The sequence below is a fragment of the Scleropages formosus genome, chromosome 15, assembly GCF_900964775.1.
Source record: "Scleropages formosus chromosome 15, fSclFor1.1, whole genome shotgun sequence".
Taxonomy (NCBI): Eukaryota; Metazoa; Chordata; class Actinopteri; order Osteoglossiformes; family Osteoglossidae; genus Scleropages; species Scleropages formosus.
Window position 1 is genome coordinate 20,750,612 of NC_041820.1, and position 13,361 is coordinate 20,763,972.

Genomic DNA, 13,361 nt, shown 5'->3' on the forward strand with positions numbered 1-13,361 from the left:
ATGCAGTTCCGCTGCCTGACATGCCGGTTTTGGGGGTGGGGGGGAGCTCTGTGCTGCCTTCCTCCTGCAGGATTTGAGTGGGGCCTCTGAATGGTGGGAACGAGCCCAGATAAGAGCTGCGGGGCCGTCGGCCCGCCACTTACTCACGCGGCCGTCGAATAAAATAGACGGAATAGTCCATTGTCTCGGCACACAACTGAAACCACCATCCTCCAGCACTCTCGGTCATAGCGCTGTGGAAGGGGGGGTGCGGGGGTGAGGTCATAGCGCTGGGAGAGTAGAGTTTTTAAAGACACCTTCATCTAGAGGAAAAAATGTTTCACCCTTTTCCCCCTCACTCAAGTACACTGTAAATCAGCTTGTCTCAATGCAGCCGTCCTCAAACAACAGCATGCAACCCCCACCCGAGTCACACGTAGCAGGCGGCGGGGTGGGGGGGGGGGTCTTCACTGCTCAGAGCTCTCCATCACTTTTGTTTGTTTTTTGTTACTTTTTCTACCCACCTCGTTAATTTTTATATCAGGGATTAGTAGGTCTTGCTAACAGCTAAGAGTGAAGTTCCAGATGTTAGCGCAGTACCGTGCCCCAGTCTGTTTCAACATCATTACAGAATCTCCTACACACACAAATACTTCCAAAGCTGCCAATAACACTAATGTAAAGTTAATGTAATGTAAAATCAAAAAATCTATGAAAAGATATTAATACTGTCTGCTTGCTATAAAAGTGGGAAAGCGTGAAAAACACAATACTTAACAGTAACAATTTTTGCTGTAGTATCTTTGTTTTTTCTGATTTCCATGTTTGCCTTTTTTATTGTTTATTTCAGATCTCATTTTGTTTGACTAACATGAACAAGATGATCTTTAAAGTTGTTTCAAAATGTAGAAACATTGAGTATGAATGGGGTTACTAGGGCCTGCAACCCCATTGCAGGTTGTGCGTGTCCTGAAGTTTGGGGCTCGAATCCTGATCCAACTACAGCTCCCTTCAGCAGGCACCCTGCTGTATGGACTGCTGTTAAATCTCTGTAAAGTCAGTCATCTCACATTGTACCTTTTCTGCATAAAGGCGTCAGATAGATTAATATTTCTAATGAAAAAGTTAACTTTGCATAAATGTGCTCAAATGTGTTTGTGCTGTACTAAGGCCTGTGGCAGATTCTGCGCCTTCTGTCCTCCTTTTGAAAAGGAACAGGTTCTGAGGAGAACAGCGTGTGTGTGTGTGTGTGTGTGTGTGGGGGGGGGCAGGTGGCAATGCAGTGTGCGGCTGCTCCAGCGCAGTGACAATACCGACGCTCCCAACTGCTCTGGGCGCTCACGTAAACACAGTGCAGTACCGCAGGTACAGACCGATCGGTACCAGGGGACCGCAGGCGGTCCGCCTCGCGCCTCACCTCGCGCCCACGTGTCAGGTGTGAGGCGGCACGCGGGAGTGGCCACGGTACTCCCTCCTTCCGCACGTCTGTAGCATTCACAACCCGCACCTTCCGCGCAGTGGGAGCACACGTCACTTTCACCCGAATATCGTTTGGCTCCCAGCAGCTCCGAGCGCGTGGCAACCGCCCACCAACCAGCCCCCCGCGTCGCGACGCGCCCGCCTCGCGCCACCTCTCCTCCCGCTCCCTGCCTCTGTAACTCGCATCCACTTTGTGACCATTTATGACCTGTATTAGGGGATCTGCGTCGTTTCCACCTGTTCGTTTTCGCCATTTATTCATCATCTGTCTGTCACACAGAAATATAACCCCGTAACGACGTTTAAATTACTACGCATTTAATATCAATGGCAATTAAGTTAGCCAAATGACAGTTTTAGCAGTGCAAATCGTTTTTCATCCGTAGTTCGTAAATTTCTCTTGTGGTTTAAAACGAATATGTTAAATAAAAAAAAAAATATGAAAGGGCTTGTCTCAGACGAACATAATTGATTTTTTTTGGTGTTAACTCGAAAAGTGTAGTGCCAGATCTAGAATTTAAAAGAGACTAGTGAATGTGATTATAACACATTCAACGCTAATCCCGCGGTCTATAAATGGCAGCTTCAAACTCTGCAATGAACTTTACTATGAAGCAGCAGTGACGAAATGGCCGCGTGTGGAGCACCTTACAAAGGGAAACACTCAGGTGGACTGTTGTGAAGGGCTTCCACGTGGAGCAGGCGCTTGTGGTGTTTGCCCACGCTGCCCACACTGACCACGGTGCCCACGCCACCCCCGACCCCCCCCAGATGGTGCTCAGGGAAACACGCCTGTGAAGAGAGGCATCAGACAACAGCGCGAGTGAAATATCAAAAATCACTTCTACCCACCCGGACAAACACAAAATGAGCAAAAATAACACGTAGGCTACAGCTTCGGATAAAACTCAGTAAAATCGTGATCTCGTGTAACAAAAGTTATTTTAAAAAATATCATTTGGAAAAAGGTGGAAACATTCTGAAAATAAAATATATAAATTCCTTGCGATCTATTTCACAATAGATAATAAAGCACAGGAATTCACTTTCTAAAAGATTCGGAGCGAATATTAAAGCAAGCAGGGAGGTTATAGGTTATGATGACTTACAAAACATAAAAACCGCGCGTGAGAATGGCACGTCATTCGGTCCCTGAAAAAAAAAATGGTGTTATTACTAAATAAAAACATCCAAAGCCATCGATGATAATTATAATACTGTAAAGTAATGGTTCCCTTATTATTATTAATTATCTGTACTTAAGAGTCACTATGCAGCTATGTTCTTCTACTAAGGTAATGCACAAATTGTATTTTCTATGAGATGTACGTCCCTTTGGAGAAAGCATCTGCTAAATGAAAAATGTATTTTTTTTTTTTTTGTCCTGCTAATGCCTTCTGCTTTTTAGAATAATTCAAACTTGTAATTGAATATGAAGATGAAGCACAAGGATGCCTTTTTAAATCATGTGTGTGAAACGGTCACTGCCTGGGAACGGGATCCTTCAAATCTTCTGCGATGAGGGCCAAACAGGTTTTATGATGTTCAGGAAACATAATTCTGATGGGAGCTCATTATCATACAGCTGAGCAGTTAGTTATCCCCCCCACGGCGTATACAAGCGCAAATAAAAAGGCGCGCGGAGGAGGGTCCTGTGTCACACACGAGCCCACAGAAAGAGGCACTCGGAGCGAGTGACCGGCCTCAGGGTGTGTAAGTACTCTGCAATCACAAAATGGAACAATATATTTATTCTCAGGTAAATTCATTATCTGCACTAATATGGCCACACCGTTTAAAAATGCCACGGAGCGGTGTGTGATGATGCCTGTCTTTAAACGACGAACGTGACACGTTCGTTCTTTTCAGCTCATTCTGACTCGCGTGGTAGACATGTCCAATGAATAAGTCATTTCACTTTAAAATATCAAACACATCTTCGCATTTCACTGGAGTTATATAAAATAATTGATTCAATGCAAAATATATGCAGATGCATATATTTATGTATCTAATTATCACTTGCACGTACATATGTAATTTGCCTTAACGAAATCAAAAATGTTTCTGAGAATCGGTTAATAGATTTATTTCACTTTTCCGTTACGGAGGTATTCATTTCCTATCAACAAATCAAAAAGACGCGTGACATCAACTGGGCTCAGAAAATAATAAATGGAATCCGCGCGAGGTCCCAAAGATGTAATTTAAATCAATCAAATGCCGGCCAAGAAGGAGAGTGAAACTGAGCGCATTCACGATTGCCAGTGTGTGTGTGTGTGTGTGTCTCACACCCGTGAGAGGTGTGTTTGCAAGAAACGCAGTGAAGAGGGACAGTGCCGGTCCGCCGCGCGCTTCTCTCCTTGTTCTCGGAAAAAAAAAAATCAACAGATGCTCGTCTTGTTGATCGCCGCTTCTCCGGTGGTCAGCGCGCGCCGGGGTATTAAACGTGGATGCTGGGGTTGTTGGCAGGGGGCGGGGGGGCGGACACACGGTGGGCGGTGTTTCCTGATGGACAGTTTATATAATGAGCGCCACAGACACCAGGCAAGTATATAAAGTGAGGGAGGCGGAGAGCAGCCTCCACTGAGCAACTAGACCTCGGGACGACAAGTCTCACAAGCACTGCAACGCCACACACACACACACACACACACACACACACATACACAGACACGCGCGCGCGCGCGCACACCGCTCATCAGTACCCTGCAGTGTGTGGACGGTGAAGACAGCAGACCCGCTGACGCGCGCGCGCACACACACAAACACGCACACACAGAGAGCGCTCGGACCCTGGATATCCGTCTTGATGACATGTGTTCAGCCTGTGCCCTCGGATGACCAGCAGCTTCAGGACCTGCACGCTTGGGTTTGCGCTTCTTTCTGGAGTCACTGGACCTGTGGAGCTTGAAGAAGGATATACATATATAAAAATATATATCTGCAGCATTTTTTTTTTATCCCTGGCTTGTCACTTTTGACCAACTGGACTAGAAGGGGAACAGGTTGCTGGGAGAGTCGCGCGAGGATGGCATCTTGGTGCGGCTTGGTCATCGCGCTCACGTTGACCATCCCACGGCAGGTAACCTCGCCACACGATCCGCCTCTTCCTCGGACCCTGGGCCGCCTGTCCGCGCTGTGATCGCCGAGTGTGTCCTGCCCTCTCAGTCGGTGTCTTGTGCCATGTCTCCACTGTGCTCTTTAAAGGTCGCGGGGTCCGGCGTGTTCGAGCTCGACCTGCACGCGTTCAGGAATGACGGGGGGCTGCTGGCCGACGGCACCGCGTGCAGGCCCGACTGCAGGACCCTGTTCAGGGTGTGTCTGAAGAACTACCAGGCCGTGGTGTCACCGGGGGACTGCATCTTCGGCAATGCCAGCACCCCTGTGGTGGGGAGCAACTCCTTCAGCGTGGCGGAGGGCGGCAATTTCAGCAAACCCATCCGCCTGCCCTTCACGTTCGGATGGCCGGTAAGGAGCTTTTCTGCAAGTGATGCCTTGATCTAGAGCAAAATTAAGTGAATACTAATATATGCAAGAGCCCCATTCGGAGGTGTGGACTGTTAAAACGTGTATAAACGGTTCAAAAGCCACCTTGCTGTAGTACCCTTGAGCAAGGTTCTTACCCTAAAATTGCTCCAGTAAAAAATATCCTGCTGTAAAAACGGGAAAATCACCACAAGCATCTTAACAGTGTACGTAGCTTTTGGGGGAGAGCGTCAGCTAAATGAATAAATGTGGAATGTAAATGTTATTCAAAAGCATGGCACGGCACAGTTATAATTTTATTATGTAGGTACTGAAGCTGAAGCCACCTCCCCCCCACCCACCCGTGTTCTCCCATGTCATGTTCCTTACCAGCGGCGATGTCTTATATTTTTTGTTTTTAATTGATCATTGATATTCTGTTCTTAGGGGTCGTTTTCTTTAATTATTGAAGCCTGGCATTCTCCGCTCACGGACGTACCTGCAGGTGAGCACTGCGCCGATCCGACCAGCAGGGGGCGACGCGCCCCCTTTTCTCGCGCGCCATACCAATTGTGTCCGATATTTAATCAACACACATTTCAGCACAAACGAATATTTCCCTCTACTTTGTTTGCGCGCAGTCCCAGTTTCGCCGCTCATATTGCGCACGCACCCTCGCAAGGTACGGTTTCCTCTTCTTACGTGCTTCAGGACACTTTTTTTGCCATTCTTATAGTCGAACACAATCGCACTTCCTTTGGTTTATTTTTGGCGTGGGAACGAGAGCCGCGCTTCGGTGAGAATACTTAAACGGTGCCAAAACCCCTCTGACTGCCTTTTCCTGTATTTTACACCTTTTGCTGTTCCGCCCTTTGGAAAGGGAATAATAGTTTTTGAGAGTGTTTTGCTGACACGCGGGAAGAGGAAATTTCCTCCTCTGCGGGGCTTATGATGGGCTTTTCGTAACGCGCAAAATCAACGGACGCGCCATCTGTCCCTCACACATCGCCGGCAAACTGCGCCCCTTAGCTTTCCAGCACCGACAGTCCCGCAAAGGCCGTGTGTTGTCCTATAAATACGTGGAGAAAGTGCTGCCTGGCGGAACGGTTTCTAACTGATGCATTCCTTCCCCCTGTCTCTCTCCTCTGCAGACTCAAACAACCCCGAATTATTGATTAGCTTTTTTGCCATCCATAGAAAGTTGGAAGTAGGGGATGAGTGGTCTCGGGATGTACAGACCGCCAAGCAGATGGAGCTAAGGTATTCTTACCGGTTCATCTGCAATGAAAATTACTACGGCGAAAGTTGTTCCAAAAAATGCACGCCCAGGGACGACCATTTTGGCCACTACACCTGCGAGCCTGACGGGCAGATAGCCTGTCTACCTGGCTGGAAGGGGGAGTACTGCGAACAACGTAAGCAAACAGACAACACCATCCCCACTCACTCACTCACAGTCATATCTGAACACCCACTGGCTGGCTGGCCTCCTGAGCATCAGGCTTTGCTTCACACACACACACCTTCATTTCTGTCGTGGCATATCTACAAGCACAAGTCAAGCCTCCACACACGCGCACACACAGGCCTGAACGGACAGCTACGAAACACTCATCCATATGTATTAATAACTTGATGCCTGGTTCACACTGTGGAAACGTCACCGAGCAGAAAAGCAAATGTGTTACTTTGCACCACTCATGAAGCAACACTTAAAATTCAGACAAGGTTCACCACCCTTTTAGGCGATACTTCTTGGTCCTTATTAGTTTGGTTACACAAACATGCTGGTGTAGCTCTGTCTAAGCATGGCTTTTGTGCTCTGAAACTAAGTGGGTTCCTTTTCCGCGAGGACAGCCAGCACGACGCTGTTCGGTGTCCTCGCCAAAGACGTTCTCCGTTTCTTGCCAATGTACGGTTGCCACGGGATGTTTTTGGGAAGCGGATCTGGATTCCCATCTTTATCACATTCGCAAGGTTTTTGTGTAAAAGTTTTTGAGATAGAAGCACAGTGCTGCCTCCGCAAGATCTCCCCATCCACCTTTCATCCATCTCTCCAGCCCAGCTTTCCATCCATCTCTCATCACATCCATCCCTTCGTCGATCATGTCCACTTCTTCATTCATCGCTTCCCTTTTACACTCTGCCTCTTGTCCACTTCTTCTCCCATCTCATCCATTTCTCCATCTCAAGGATTTCTCCATATCTCCACGCACCTCTCAATCCCACCTATTCATTCTTGTCTACCTCTCCATTCATTTCCCTTGCTTATCCAATGAATCCCTCACACGCTTCTCCATCCTCCTTTCTGTCCATCTCTCATCCATGTCTCCCTCCCTGGTTTCGCCCTCCTTTTTCTGAGCGCATGCTGTGTCGCTTAATCCCACACCAGAGTTCTATTAGGAGAGCAGCACGCGCCGGGTTAATCGCAGCATTATTATCCGCCACGCGCCACTAAATTGCGGTCCCCATTGTTGAGCGGGAGCGCAGCAGCTGCAAATACGGCTCGCGCGGCCTACAGACAACAATGGGGCAGCTGTCCGCGTTTGAGAGCAAGCATCTGCTCAGAGCTCACCAGCCGTTACCCTAGTCTTGTAACCATGCAAAATCAATGCAGAAAACAAACAGGCTTCTTTACCACAGGCCACCAGGATTCTGGCGATTCCAGAGAGAAAACTGAAAACAGTGTAAAAACAAAGCGAAACCAAATGTTAGAGCAGCCAACCTAGACTTGTCTAGAATTTCTAGTAACATTCAGATTCTAAGCAGAACTTTTTGTATGTGTTTGTGCAAAACCAGAGGTTTCCGTTTGGAGCAAAGATAATATCTGATTGTCTGTCTGTCTTTTCATTATAGCAATATGTCTAGAGGGATGCAGCAAGGGGAAAGGCAACTGTTCCAAACCAGGAGAATGTGTGTAAGTACGCTGTGAATGCTGGCCGAATTCACGCTAATTTCCACTTGCTTCCCATTCTTGGTCATTTCTTTTGGCAAAATCCACTATTTACAGAAGGATTGGAGAACGTTTGCACCATCGGTGTCCTCATTTTGACAGGTCCTCCTTTGAATTTCTCATCTATCGGTGTTTTCAAAGTTATCCAATTCTGTTCTCCTTCCAAAGCTGATTTAGCAGAGGAACCTTGAGGGTGAAACTGTTATGGTGGACCTCTGTAAAACACGTTTCCACGGGATGTAAATGCTAGAAGTGTGAGAGAACATGCAGAAGGAGTGGGAAAGGTGTGACGCTCCCTTCTTGTGTTGGCAGGTGTCGGGACGGCTGGCAGGGACCCTTTTGCAATGAATGCAAGAAGTACCCGGCATGCAAACACGGCACCTGTCAGCTGCCAGGCCAGTGCAACTGCGAGGAGGGCTGGGGTGGACTCTTCTGTGACCAGGGTGAGGCGCTGTTCACTTTACAGTCAAGAAAATCAACACTGACAGTAAAAATACAGACAATTTTTTAAAAAAAGAAAAACAGAATATCGCGAGGTTACTTTTCCTCACATGAACTACCCAAAGATAGGAAGATGGGTTTTGTGATGGGTTCTCTCGCGTTGACCGTGTCTCGTTTCCGTGTGTACAGATCTGAACTACTGCACGCACCATAAACCTTGCCTCAACGGGGCCACCTGCATGAACACGGGTCAGGGCAGCTACACGTGCACCTGCCGGCCAGGGTTCACCGGAGTAGACTGTGAACTGGAGGTCAAGGAGTGCGACAGCAAGCCCTGCCGGAACGGAGGGCAATGCGTGGTAAGGCCCGTTTCCCACGATGCCTGTACGAGCGGCATTTCCTGTTTTTGTTTTTTTTTTTTTTTTTTTGCTCATCTGTACAAAACCTTTCCGGCATTTCGAAAGAATGCAGGGTAGTTGATGTCTCGTATTGACTGTGTCCCACTGCGGACACTGGGGGGCGGAACTTCACGAGAAACGGCGGCTGTGTGTCCATCACTGGGCTTTGCAGGAGGTGCTCCGGGGGCACGCACTGATCCCTTGCGTTTGTTTGCTGTCCAGGACCTCGAGAGCGGCTACCGGTGCCAGTGCCCGGAAGGGTTCGAGGGGACACACTGCGAGCACAGTTTGTTGACGTGTGCCGACTCGCCCTGCTTCCACAACGGGAAGTGCCGTGAGAAGGACAACGGGCGGAGCTATGCCTGCGAGTGTCCCCGCGGGTTCACCGGACTGAACTGCGAAAAGAAAGTTGACAAGTGCACCTCCTTTCCGTGCGCAAACGGTACACGCTAGATTCGTCTCTCCTTAAAAGCTTGTGAAAACAGGAATCAGATACCACCTCTGATCCCGTGGTCTGCAGTTAAAATATTTGATTACTGTATCAGCTGTAGGACTGCTTTATCATAACATGTTTACTCATACTTGGAAAATTAGCAAAAATTATGTAATAGTGTAACTATTTATGCAGTGACATTAAACATATAAATGAAACCATTATACACCTGTCCTCCATGTAACGTGATTAATGCATCTCAGGAAATCACCTGTTTAGGCAAATTCCTTTTGTAAGAGGGTCAAATTCCTATTATTTCTTATGGGGAAATAATTTGTTCCCAGGTAAGGAATGTGTTGCTTAAAGCGCAAATCACAATAAAGGTATTTTTGTGGATGACGGTGATAAAACCAACATATTTTATAATATCTGCAATAAAATTAGCATTTGTAACTTTTAATGTTGTATTTTGTTGTCATTTCTATTCATCTTCCTCTGCTTTCTCAGCTTTGCATTTTCTTTTATCAGTTGCTTTTCTTACTTGGGTCTTAAAGGAAATGGACAGATTCGGCTGTTACTTTGGCCTGATGTACCGTGTGGACAGTGTGCAGTGTGTAATAACCGTGGTGTGACCCACGCAGGTGGCCGGTGCCTGATCCACAGCAACATGCGGCTGTGCGTCTGCCGGGCCGGTTTCACAGGCCAGAACTGTGAGGTCAACATCAACGAGTGTGCCCAGAACCCCTGCACCAATGGTGGTACCTGTGTGGACCACGTAAATGACTACCGCTGCATCTGTGCCCCTGGCTTCTCTGGCCACAACTGCGACCGGCCTGTGGATGAGTGGACTGTCAGCCAGCAACCGGCAGGCCGATCCTCAGATCAGTCCCAGGACTTGGCGGTCGACGAATGCACCCTGCAGCACTGCCTCCATGGCGGGACGTGCTCTGGTGGCCGCGGCCGGACCCCTATCTGCATCTGCCTCAGTGGCTACTCCGGCTCCCGGTGCCAGTTCTACGATGTAGTTGTGCCAGTCAGCACAACAAAAAACCCCAATGTGTCTTCTAAACCCTTCCAGTGGGCAGCCGTGTCCTTGGGCGTTGGCCTGGTGGTGCTGCTGGTGCTTCTCGGCATGGTAGTGGTGGTCTTCCGGAATGTGCAGCGACAACATAATCGAGCTGGTTTGGACCGCGATGCAATGAACAACCTGTCTGATTTCCAGAAGGATAACCTCATTCCTGCCTCACAGCTGAAAAACACAAACAAGAAAGTGGACCTTGAGGTGGACTGTGGCTTAGAAAAGTCCAATTATAAACACATGAACTACCACTTGGACTACAAATCCTCCAAGGAATATAAGGACGATCCGTTGCAAGATGATAAGAGTCACAATTGTGAAAAATGTTCAGAAGAGAAAACACCACTGAGTAGAATGTACAGGTAAGGGCTCAACATTCTCTTCATGATTCATGCATGCCTTTTGGACACCAGAGTGGGGGTTTTGGCCACCAAACTGAAATGCATGACTTTCTCAGCTTGCTCTGGGTTTAAAGCAGGTCCCTGTTTACTTGAGGTTACGCTGTCCCGGTTCTTAGTTCTCCTAGCCTGGCTGACCCTCCAAGACCTAGCAAATACCTCTCGGGTCTTATGGAACCCATAGCCAGGAAGTGAAGTGCAGCTTTATCTTAGGACCTTCATGCTTCCTAGGGCTTAGTTTTCACCCATCCCTCAAATTTCAGTCCAGTTTTGTTTCCCCTGTAAGAGGGAAGCTTTGCAGACGCACGCCTTTCCTTGACACAAACACACATTGCACGAAGCGGAGCACAAGCTGGAAAAAGCCACAGTTGACATTTGTTTATGCTCCTTCTTCTCCTTGCTCACTGCTGAACAATAACGTGCGGCTCTTTGTTCCTTTGCTTTGCATTCTCATGTAATCTTGTACAATTTGTGTTTACAGCGAAAAGCCGGAGTGTAGGATATCAACAATATGTTCCCCAAGAGATTCAATGTACCAGTCCGTGTTTGTAATAGCAGAAGAACGGAACGAGTGTGTCATAGCAACTGAGGTAAAGCTTTTCCTTATAACACACCACCTGTCACGTTTACACGTGTTGTTGAAATACAGCCCTCTCATTTAGCGACTGATTTTGCCAAATTTGACACCCACTTTTGCCAAGGATGTCATTAAAAATAAACTATCTGAAATGTTGCTTTCCTCACAGCGGGTAAAAAATGACCTGTTAAATACACTTTGTACTTTGGTGTTTGCAGAAGCTTTATAAACTTCACCCCGTAGTATTAGACTTGACTTAATTTGAGTTTTTTTTACGACCGAACCCAAAACTGAAGGAATTCACAGGCGTGATGAGATGCCAAGTCAAACAGAAATATGACAGCATACCATAAAAAAGATAAACAACATTTGTTTTTAATGGATTTCATTGTTTTTGCCAAAACTCCCTCTTACCAGCTCTCTGCTTCTTCTCTAGGTATAAACTGCAGAAGATAACCTAACAATCACTGTTGAGGAGGAGTATCTTCTGGACTGTTTACAAAAAATAAGGAGGGACTGGGATTAATTTAAATTTATTTTGCTGCTCTTGAAAACTTGATAACTGGAGAGAGCAGGGAGTCTGCTCCACGAATGCAATAGGACTTCTCCTTCAATCACGTGTTTGAATGTATACTGCACTGTGGCGGGATGGCCAGGCAAGCATGCGCACATGCGCCTTTTGGATGTTTCGCCAGGAGGGGCGTGCGTGCTTGTGCACGAGCTAGTGCGTGTGCGTGTGTGTGTGCGTGTGTGTGTGCGCATGTGCGTGCGCATGTTCCCATCGCCCTATGGACCTGTGGCAGGACATCGATACGATCATACTTCGGAGAGAGAGACAGCAGAACTGTAAATACGTGAGCAGACGGCAAACTGACGGAGGACTCGTTCCCCTCAATAAGACATGTCCATTGTGAGAATAATCAGTGACCAATCAGCAATGAGCTGACACTCATGTGGGAGAAGCCAACAGGCATGTGGGAGGAGCAAGCCACTTCCAGGGCTCTTTCCAGGCTGTGTACTATGCAAGAAGGGAACCTTTCTCCAAAACTAAGAACGTTACACAGTGCTGGGAACGGACACAGGAGACAGCTCATAACTTATGAACGGTTGAGAATTTTGTCAATCATGCAGAATAACTACTTTTATTTGTTTTCTAACATTGATAAAAGATTGTATGCAGCCCAAATCACAAAGCCTTAAAATGGGTTTAAGCACTAAATTTGTGCACGGGTCTTCTTGGATCTTTTGCACTTGGAAGGCAGTAGGAGGGGGACACTTTTTTTTTTTTTTTTATTTGAACCTCCAGCAAGATTCTGCAAGAGACCTACAGAACCACAATACATAGTGCAGTGCCAGCAGGATTGAAGATGACATCAAATTTACTGCTTATTATGCAATGTTGCCCATACAGTGATGACAATGACAAGTGACTATCGTACCAAGGACTGCCTATAATTAGTATTTAAATTACACAACCAATAATGTTATTTTTTAAGATTAGAATTTCACTAGTTAATTTAAATATTACGAAGCACTGATCTTTCTATGTTTTATAAGATTATTTTGTATATAATGTATATTTATAAGGGGAAAATATCTGAAGTGTACAAGCTATTCCTTCAAACTGTGTCTAATTTGATGTTCGAAAAAAAGATTTTTTTTAAACAATGAAAACTTACCTGGTACACAGTTGTTTCCTGGCCTCATTAAACACTGACAAGAAGCAGGTTATTACCAATCTAGCACTTCAACTGGCCTTCAGAGATGTTCTTCATTGTGCCTGCTAATCTGGACAAAGAAATGGCTACATCAGGATTTTGTGTGACTTTGTAACTCTTGTAATAATCACTTTCGTTTGGAGTGATAGGCAATCTGTCTGTGTCGTGTAAAATCCATGTGCTCGCAGTCATAGGTGGTCAGTATTGTACTTGTTTTCAAAAGGTGAACAAGAATGGAAATAAGTAATAATATAATTAAAATGTACAAATTAAAATTAATGATAAATTTAAAATCCTTTTTGTTTAATCATATAGCAAAGCACAGTGCCGAGTTCATATGGCACAAACTTCAGATAACGTGTTCAGAAAGGCGTATTTCGGGAGAATACTTTATTTATTTTGAAGAATGGAAGAAGGGCCCCAGATTCTTTGTCGCAAA

At 46.4% G+C, this 13,361-nt stretch overlaps 1 protein-coding gene across 2 annotated transcripts; it reads left to right on the forward strand.

Annotated features, from left to right (window-relative positions):
• Positions 1–3,918: 3,918 nt before the first annotated feature.
• Positions 3,919–13,161, forward strand: dll4 (delta-like 4 (Drosophila)). Of its 2 annotated transcripts, XM_018727826.2 has the most exons (11): positions 3,920–4,543; positions 4,669–4,929; positions 5,374–5,431; positions 6,078–6,341; positions 7,783–7,843; positions 8,192–8,322; positions 8,510–8,679; positions 8,941–9,160; positions 9,793–10,591; positions 11,109–11,217; positions 11,641–13,161. In XM_018727826.2, exons 1-11 carry the CDS (start codon positions 4,490–4,492, stop codon positions 11,644–11,646), a joined length of 2,133 nt encoding a protein of 710 aa, XP_018583342.1. In that variant the 5' UTR covers positions 3,920–4,489; the 3' UTR covers positions 11,647–13,161. The 2 variants fall into 2 exon arrangements, with proteins under 2 accessions (XP_018583341.2, XP_018583342.1); XM_018727825.2 differs by lacking the exon at positions 11,641–13,161 and having other exon boundaries at positions 3,919–4,543; positions 11,109–11,541.
• Positions 13,162–13,361: the final 200 nt, after the last annotated feature.